The sequence below is a fragment of the Phaseolus vulgaris genome, chromosome 1 (assembly GCF_000499845.2).
Source record: "Phaseolus vulgaris cultivar G19833 chromosome 1, P. vulgaris v2.0, whole genome shotgun sequence".
NCBI lineage: Eukaryota > Viridiplantae > Streptophyta > Magnoliopsida > Fabales > Fabaceae > Phaseolus > Phaseolus vulgaris.
Window position 1 is genome coordinate 50,828,347 of NC_023759.2, and position 8,921 is coordinate 50,837,267.

The 8,921-nt window shown below is 28.9% G+C and overlaps 1 protein-coding gene across 2 annotated transcripts; it reads right to left on the minus strand.

Moving 5' to 3' along the window:
* Positions 1 to 4,266: 4,266 nt before the first annotated feature.
* LOC137815237 (OVARIAN TUMOR DOMAIN-containing deubiquitinating enzyme 4-like) lies at positions 4,267 to 7,304 on the minus strand. Of its 2 annotated transcripts, none has more exons than XM_068618341.1 (5): positions 7,086 to 7,304; positions 6,581 to 6,702; positions 5,832 to 5,872; positions 5,588 to 5,686; positions 4,267 to 4,603 (listed from the first exon to the last, which is right to left on the minus strand). In XM_068618341.1, the coding sequence occupies exons 1-5, from the start codon at positions 7,108 to 7,110 to the stop codon at positions 4,438 to 4,440; spliced, it is 453 nt and encodes a 150-aa protein (XP_068474442.1). In that variant the 5' UTR covers positions 7,111 to 7,304; the 3' UTR covers positions 4,267 to 4,437. The 2 variants fall into 2 exon arrangements, with proteins under 2 accessions (XP_068474442.1, XP_068474441.1); XM_068618340.1 differs by having other exon boundaries at positions 7,065 to 7,237.
* Between the last annotated feature and the right edge of the window lie 1,617 nt (positions 7,305 to 8,921).

Here is an 8,921-nt window from a genome sequence, read left to right on the forward strand (position 1 = left end):
TTTAGGTTCATCAATGTAAAAAAATAATTAAAACTATAGAAATAAGTTGGTGTTTATTGGAAGTATGTTATTTATTTTATTGCATATTTGATATTCATATTCACTTTAGTGTTTATTGTAAGCACACCCTAAACAGGACTACACCTTATGGTTGAATAGTTAATAGAGTGGATGAATAGTTGAGAGAGTAAAATTGAGAGAATTTGGAAAATCTAATTATTTAGATTAAGAGAAAAAATATTATAAATAAATAAATAAAAATATAAAAATTTGGGAATAACGTGATAAGTGTGATTAATAAAATATATTTTTTAAATAGATAAAAATATTAGATTATAAATTTATCTTGTATTTATCTTGTCGTTAAAATTAAATTGAAATAAAATATGATTAAATTGTTTTATGTATAAACAAATTAAAATTTATGTAAATATGTTTTTATAAATTTTGACACATCTTTTATATAAATAAAAATTTTAAATTATTAAAATTTATTAATAAATATAAATCGATTATGGTTGATAACGAATGGAGTATAACATTGGTTCGGTTCGGTTCTGAGAGAGAAAAATAAGCAACATCGATTATGGGCACTGGAACATCAATTGTGTGAAACACAATGAAACATCAATGATCACTAAAAAAACATTGGACAATCAATGTTGTGAATCATGAAGGAAAATGGAATATGAAGGAAAATGGAATATCGATTATCAACTAAAAATCAAAAGATAATCGATGTTCATGTTTTTTTTTTTTTTTTTTTTAGGTAATGCAACCATAAGTGTGATTTATTCCACTAATCAAGTTCAATGAGGTAAGATCATTAAAATAATATAAATAGCACACATTCCAAGGAATAAGGTACGTCATTTATTACTGTGCAGCTACCCGAGTGCCGATCACCTACTTTACTGACTTGAGCGTCAGAGTGTCTCCTGTAGGTACCTCCTCCATTTGACATTCACCCGAGACTGAGAGTTGAAGGAGAGACACGAAGGCTTCAGAACATCGGTTTTCTTGTTTTTCAAACGTTTTTTACCTCACTCGTTCTTACCTCAATGATCCAACACCACTGAAAAATGTTCCACGAAACCACAAATGCACTAAAGTAAGGGTATTACGGAGAATAAACAAGTGTTACGCTGTCTTTTCCACGTTTTGTCTGTATTTGAAAAAGGAAGAAAAAACCAACATACTTGTTATTCCACGTTCACAAATCATCGACAATTAGAAGTAATAAAAGAGGTCAGCTCGATCCATTTTGACCCGACCCATCGTTGAGTTATAAAAAAAAATGGAGTGAACTAATTCGTCAAAGTTGTACCGCTACAAATAATAATCTACCACTTTTCATTTAAGATATTAAAATACACTCATTCATAATCTAATTTATAGAATCTATCTTGCATTAATTTTAAAAATTATTTTTAACTTTTGTGCAAATTGTTTTCATATAACTTAAATATTTTTATATTAGAAGTAATTTTGGAGATATTGAGATGGGGAAAGAAGAAAGGGATGGGTGAGAGGGACAAGAAAGGTGGATGGAATTCCAATGCAAAGCAATTTTGCCACATATGATAACACCATTTTACCCTAACCGGATTTGGCCTGCACTTCTTTTTCTTTTCCCCCAAAAACCCAACAATGCATAACCAAATACCCACTTCAAACCTTTGACAATGTCATTATTTTTTATCTCTGCTACAGTGATTCTGACAGTGATTAACAAATAATCTATCCACATGGCTAGCAAAATTTTGCTGGTGACACTTCACCCTTATAACAAAAATCATAGTTTTAGTTTGGAAGTTCATTAGGATATGTTGTTCACAACACAAGTAAAGTAATAAAACTATGGCCTGCAACTTCATGAGTTGTTAAAATTGATTTTATGTAACCTTCGTGACATTACTAATATTATTTATTAGAAAGTTAAATTTAAGTCTTATAAATTAACACTAAAAAAAATATTAAATAATAATCAAATTTAAAGACAAAAATAATTAGTCATTAATTTAGAGATTAAAAAAATATTAATATTTAATATGTTTTTTATTATTAATAAAATATTATAAAATGGTTTCTAAATTGGTATCTAAATTAGTTATCAAAGTTTTAACTACTAATATTTTAGATTCTAAATTAGTCTCTAAAAGACTAATAGAGACTAATTTATAATCTAAGTAGGTAGTAGTTAAAATCTTGATAGTTAATAGTTAGATACCAATTTAAAAATTACTTTATAATTTTTTATTAATAAAAGAAATTATTTTAGATATCAATAATTATATTAATTTATAAAATAATTTTTAATTTAGTCTGATTAATTATTTTGTTCTCTAGAATTAATTTTTATTTAATGATTTTATGAAATGTAAGTTTATAAAATGAGTTTTGTATTCTGTTTATATAAAGTTTGTTTACCAGATATGGTTTACACTATAAAACATTATTATTAATATTTTAAGTATTTTAATGTTTCGTAATACTTTAACATACAAAGTATTTAAATGTTTAAATTTTGACAGCTGGATTCGAAACATTCATATTTCAGAAGAAATTAAATAAAGTTTGTTTTACACCGTAAATAGTAAAAAATAATTATTTTACAATTTTGTTTGAAATAAAATATAATATTGTAATAAAATAATAATTGATTTTAGTTGTAAAGTCAATGTAACGAATGTGAAAGTATCATTGCTAAAAATTTACACACTTAAACCTTTTCAAATTTGTCTTAGTCATATATTAATATACACAAACAATTTCATAATTTTAGTTACTTATATCATTTTAAATAAATATTAGTTATTTATTATCATTAAAATTTGTAAAAAAAAATATATTATAATTCGGGTATTTATAAATAAAATAGTTATAAATTAATTAACTAATTGTTAATTAAATGTAAGTACTTAAGCTAAAATGAAAATAAAAATAAATAATGTTCCTATCTAATATTTTAAACTAAGTTCCTTCACTCGTATCTGTAAATAATAGTATTATTCAACTTCTAAAATATGTACTTTTTTAACTAATTTGATAATCACTATTTCAACAATTGGCAACTATCTCTTCACCAATCAACAATTTGAAGATGTAACAATTGAGAATAACAAAAGTCATAAAAAACTAGTGACAAAAACCCTTCTTAAGAGTCTTAATTGCTCAAAGACTTGAGAGTTATGTAATGATAGATGGGTTTCAAATATAATTTGAATACTGCATAATAAAATAAATTTGAGTAAATAAAACCAAAATAATAAATAATTAAAGAAATAAATGATAATATGAAATAAAATAAAAATTGAGAATATGGACCTTAATTTAGCAAAAAAAAAATATGAAAGCTTGGAAAAAAACACATTTTGTAATCTAGCATTTTATCGCTAGAACAATCGTAAAATTATAATTTAAATGAAAATATTATTAAATTTTGGAAGCATTTATCTCACATAAAAACATAAGGGGATATATCCCAAGATCCTTTTTGTGAGTGTTTATTTGTTCTTCACTGTGTAGCAGCCCTTCAAAATATTTTTACTTTTTATATTATTACTGCTATTATTATATCACGCATTTATTTATTTATTTATTTTAATTCAGTAATTTAAAAAATAAATGAGTTTCACAACTACAGTATTTGAATGCTCACATTTTTTGTGTGCGAGGCCCAACCGGTCGAATTTAGGCCCAACAAGGGCACTTTAATACATACCTTCTAAATTGAGAAAGTTCTTAGGTTCCACTAAAACATTCTTAGTTTTCTAAAAACTAGTTAGTGTCCTTGCATTTGAATTGATTCTTAAGATTTACAAGAAATCTATGGTTCTTTATATGAAGTTATTACAATTTCTATATGTATAGGTTGGGGTCGGATGATTCCGAGATATATCAGTATCCAGTACTGATTGACCGATATATTTAAATATAAAAAGATAAATAATGATTAACAAGAATAAATCGTACGAAAAATTAGATAATACATATTTAATTATGGTGTGTGTGCTAAGTTTGATCCAAATGTAACATGATTCATTACCGTCATATAAATAAACGTAACAATTAAGACAAAGGTACGTCATTATTATCGGATTTATTGCACCGAATACTAAACACTTACTTGAACGTCGTATCATTGTTTACAGGTTCCCTCTCGATCGAGAGGTGAAAGTAACGAGCTAAGAGCGAAGAAAGAAAGCAAAGTAAGAAGTGAAGCAACCCTAAATTAATTGTTTAACCCGCTAGAAGATCATCCCCTCAATAACACTATACAATATTATATTTATTCTGTTCATTAGCTTGTCTCAAACATTAGAATTTCAATTAGCTACCACAGAGAGATTCATACATAATATATACCATGTTTATGTGCACATTCTCAAGCTCTTCAGTTATAGGAAAGAGCATGAACAACAGGATTAAAGCTAGCTAAGACTGCACAAAACCAGTGGAAGTCTTCAATAATGCATCATAGTGGCCATAACCATGATAAATCACTCGAATAGGGTTATCCTTCCCATATTCCTCACCATATTCAGCTATAACTTTAAGGTTACTTGAATTCTTATCCTGCATGACCACTGTTATAGGCATCCTAGAACCACAAGATATATATATCATTCAATATTTTTGTTATACCATCAATCCAATACAAGAAAATCATTCAATAGAAACCAATTTTAGAGACAAAAAATAATTAGTTGTTATATTGTTAAAATTAGATACTATTTTAGAAACTAAAAAAAAATTATTAATATCTAAATTAGTTTTTATTTGTACTAGGACGACCGAATCAACTACGATGAGTCGGTCAGGAACTAAACCATTCAACCAACCGACCACACTGAGAAGGTCACGTGACGATACGTGACCGACCGACCCATGACGACAAGCCATAGGTTGACCAAGTCAGCAGGGTTAATCCACGATTAAGAGTTGTTTAATACAACCTGAAACATGAACCAACCCCCTAATCTGACTCACCAACAAAGACCCATTAAGGTAATATAAATAGCACAAACTACAAGGAACAAGTACGTCATTATCTACCGTACTCTGATATCCGAGTGCCGACACCCTAACTGACTTGAGCGTTGGAGTGCCGGTTGCAGGTACCATCCCCGCCTGTGAGACCAGACGACCGAGAGGAGTAAGGTGAAGCATGAAGTTAGCAATGATAGTGACTGACCGAAGGGAGTGGAAGAAGCAATCGTTCTCTAGGTCCCAACACCCGTTCGAGAACACTATTATTGATAAATAATTTTTAAATTGGTATTTAATTAACTACCAAGATTTTAGATATCAACTTTAAAATCTAAATATAATTAGTGGTTAAAACTTAAGGTAGCTAATTAGATACCAATTTAGAAACTAATTTACCAATAATAGAAACTAATTTAGATCTAATAGTATCTAATTTAGCTACTATAGAAACTAATTATTTTTTGTTTTTAAAATTAATTTTTATTTAATAATTTTTTAGTAGTGATGAGTATGATTTTGACAAAATAATCATAATTTGGAACTAACTGATATTCATGTAACTTGGAAGAAATCAATTGAAAAAAATGGACTTAACTGTAGAACATGTGAGGACATGAGAAGTTCAGGTTCTCCTCCCCATATGTGAGGCTTTCGCATCTGCACTGTATATGTTTCGAAGTCACCTTCTAGAAACCTGTGTTACAAGTTAAACACAAAAATGCATGCATCAACTTCAAAACTATGCACTATTATAAGTAAAATATGAATATCAGCATGCCTTGTTGTACAAATATGAAGGCATTTTAGAATGAGAAGATTCAGATTTTAGATAACTTTACCATTCAGTATCTGCCCTCCTCTTGATGAATTCATCCACAACCTGCATCAGAAAAAGATTTAATGTTTTTCCATAACTCGGATCAGAATAGATAAGGTTTGTATCACTTATATATTATAAAAATTTCTTATTTATGATCGATGCAATACAAGAATTTCTCCACTTGTATACTGAATTTTGACAGTATTTTTAGTCCACTTGAAATTTGAGTTTTTCATACCAGAAAACATCAGAAAATGACATATACACTATCTCTTTAAGATGAGTTTGTATGTGGATTTGAGTTTTTTCTGATAGAATACATCATAAAGCAGTATATTTACTGCTAGTGTAAGGAACTTTTACATTGTAATTCAATCACATGGTATATGATAAGTTGGTCAACTTCTACGTAAAGAATAATACCCAACAACCATTTTTTGTTGATTAAGTGTAAAACTTACATTGACAAATTCATACAAATTAAACTACATACTTTCATTATTTTTTTTTATCAACAAATGATAAAAAAAATAAAATAAGATATTTTAGGGATGTCGGAGTTCTGGTGCAAATAATCACAACACAAACTTTTTTTCCCTCAATCAGTTGGATATTCCACCGACATTACAACATATCAGTCACATTAATATACTATAACAAGATACAACAACACATCAATATACAATTACATCAACCTCCAAATAATAATACTTTGATTAGTAAGTAGTAGAAAGTGCAATTTTTAGTTAGATGGGGGAGAAAGAGTACTTTGGCTCTAAGTTCATCTGCAAGTTCCTTTTGCCTACTAAGACTTGGAGATGGTTCACCTGATCTGAGACATGCACCATACACCACAGACCTAAACAAACATCTACCGTCTCCTGGAATGCCTGCAACAATGAATCAATCCAAAATATGATGAAAAAACTATGCTACAAGAAGTTAATTATAACAAATTTTCTATTGTGGTGTTGCAACATGCAATGATATATATAGATGCATAGTTTTAAAGTTACTCCTTTCGATTTGAAATTGAAGTGCATGAACTACAAAAGTTACAAGTAACAAACAAATCAACAGCATAAGCATTGCTTTTTATTAAATGATATTTTGTAAGAAAACTAATCAAGTATTACAATTCAGAAGTCTAAATGATTCAATTTTTTTACTGATAAAAAAAAAAACAATTAAGAAGCCATTGGTGCAGAATAATATAGTAGCAAAGCAACAATATGAAATTAGCAAAACATACTAATTATTGGAAGTTTGTTACCGAGCGATTTTTCTGGCTGTGGCATCACTTGAACAGCAAACTAATGCGAAACCAGGAACTGCATAAATTAAGCAAAAGAATAACAGTATATTGTTCTTGCCTTTTGAGCTTGGAGCTTGGATTATTAGGCATTTTCTCCAAACTTTCCTACTTCTTTTGATCCATTCTTTTGCTTTATTTTTGGCATAAAATTCAGCACAACACTGCCGAATCTGGTTCTATTTTTTCTCTTTTAACTTTTTCTTTATACCCAATTTATTTTGCCAATAATCAAACGTTTCATAAATCAATGGAATAGACAATTTCTCTATGCACCATATCATTTAAGATATGCACTCAACACAAAATTTAAAACTCAACATTGTCCTTAACTTTATTTTTCTTACTGATGCAGAAATCCAAAAGTGATTGTTATATATTTCAGATTTTGATATTCGGAAGATCATTTTCGTACTTCATTTAAGCTTTCGGATGGTCATATCCTGAAGTGAGTTATGAGTTCTGGATTTTCATATTTAGAGAATGATGTGCTGTAAATGGTGCTGAGGATTGAGATCCAGAACTTATTTATGTTTGCTTACGGATTTTAGCATCCAGAAAGTTATTTATGCTATACAGATAAGTTTTTGGATGACGAAATCCAGAAGTAACATATTAATTCGGAAGTTGTATATTTACAACTTTATGATTTCACTTACTAATATAAATATCAATATCCAGAAGAAAAAATAATTTAAATCATTAAAGACAAAATGGACATTTCACATCAACGTATTGTGAGTGCGGATTTAAATTGATATGGAGAATCACCATGGAACGGTTGTATTGTTTTTGTTAAAAAAAATCTTATTTTTTGGTCGAGATCTCTGTGGCCGTAAAGTTTTGACATTTGTGTTATTCATTATGCCGTCACATTAATTAGAATCGTCTAAATGTCTGAGTTGAAGAATTGATTCCCCTGTATATTTGATTGAGTTGAAACAACAACTTTAATAATTTCTGTGTTAGATAGAAATAAATATATGAAATTTTATTATTGACTTATTTTTAGAATTAAACGTCTGAACACTCTTTTACTTTATCAAAAAAAAAAATTGATATTGCTCCCACAAATCCACATTGATATACTTACAGTGCTACTGACTTACAGTGTTATTGGATAGTCGAAAAGGCTGACATAGCTGAGAATGTCAAATGACTCTCTTAATCTAAATATAGTTAAATTTATAATTAATCGTAATTAAGTTAATTTAGTTGTAAATCATAATTAAGATGCGATTGGACTCACGAGCAGACTCATTGCAGCTGAGACCCATCTGAAAGGTATAAATACTAGAGGAGACACGAGGTAAAGATACTTTTTTTTCTATCAACTCACCTGCATATTATACTCGGACTAACTTGATCGTCAAAGTGTCTTTACAGGTTTTCTCACTCATCTTGATGAAAGGAAGATTCAATCGGAGACCACCGCACTTGGAGGCCGAAATGACCGAAAGAAAAAGACAAAAAAAGTCGCTATAGGAAGAAACCGACCTTTTGTAAGAACACTTATTAATTCTTGTTTGTAAGTTTTTTTATACATATAATTTTTTCAAAGAAAATGACCCGTTGTTGGTTTGAGCTGTTGCTCATTAGATAAATGCATTTTGATTTAACATTTGAGTATCACACTGGGATGAACCTTCTTTAGAATGGAGTAATGATTTGAAATTGGTGGGTGGCTCACACTATAAATAATACAAACTCTGCAACATGAGATATTGAATATGTCGCTTTGATATACACGTTTTGATAGAACTATCAACCAAACTGGTTGGACCCCCCAATAAATTG

Bases quoted from the DNA above. Each gene is read 5' to 3' on its own strand.
- LOC137815237 (XM_068618340.1), bottom strand. From the start codon at position 7,110: ATGCCACAGCCAGAAAAATCGCTCGGTAACAAACTTCCAATAATTA. The intron at 5,873-6,580 runs GTACTCTTTCTC...TTTCTGATGCAG, and splicing joins CAGATGAACTTAGAGCCAAA to GTTGTGGATGAATTCATCAA. The intron at 4,604-5,587 runs GTTAAGTCCATT...TTGTGGTTCTAG, and splicing joins ATGTCCTCACATGTTCTACA to GATGCCTATAACAGTGGTCA.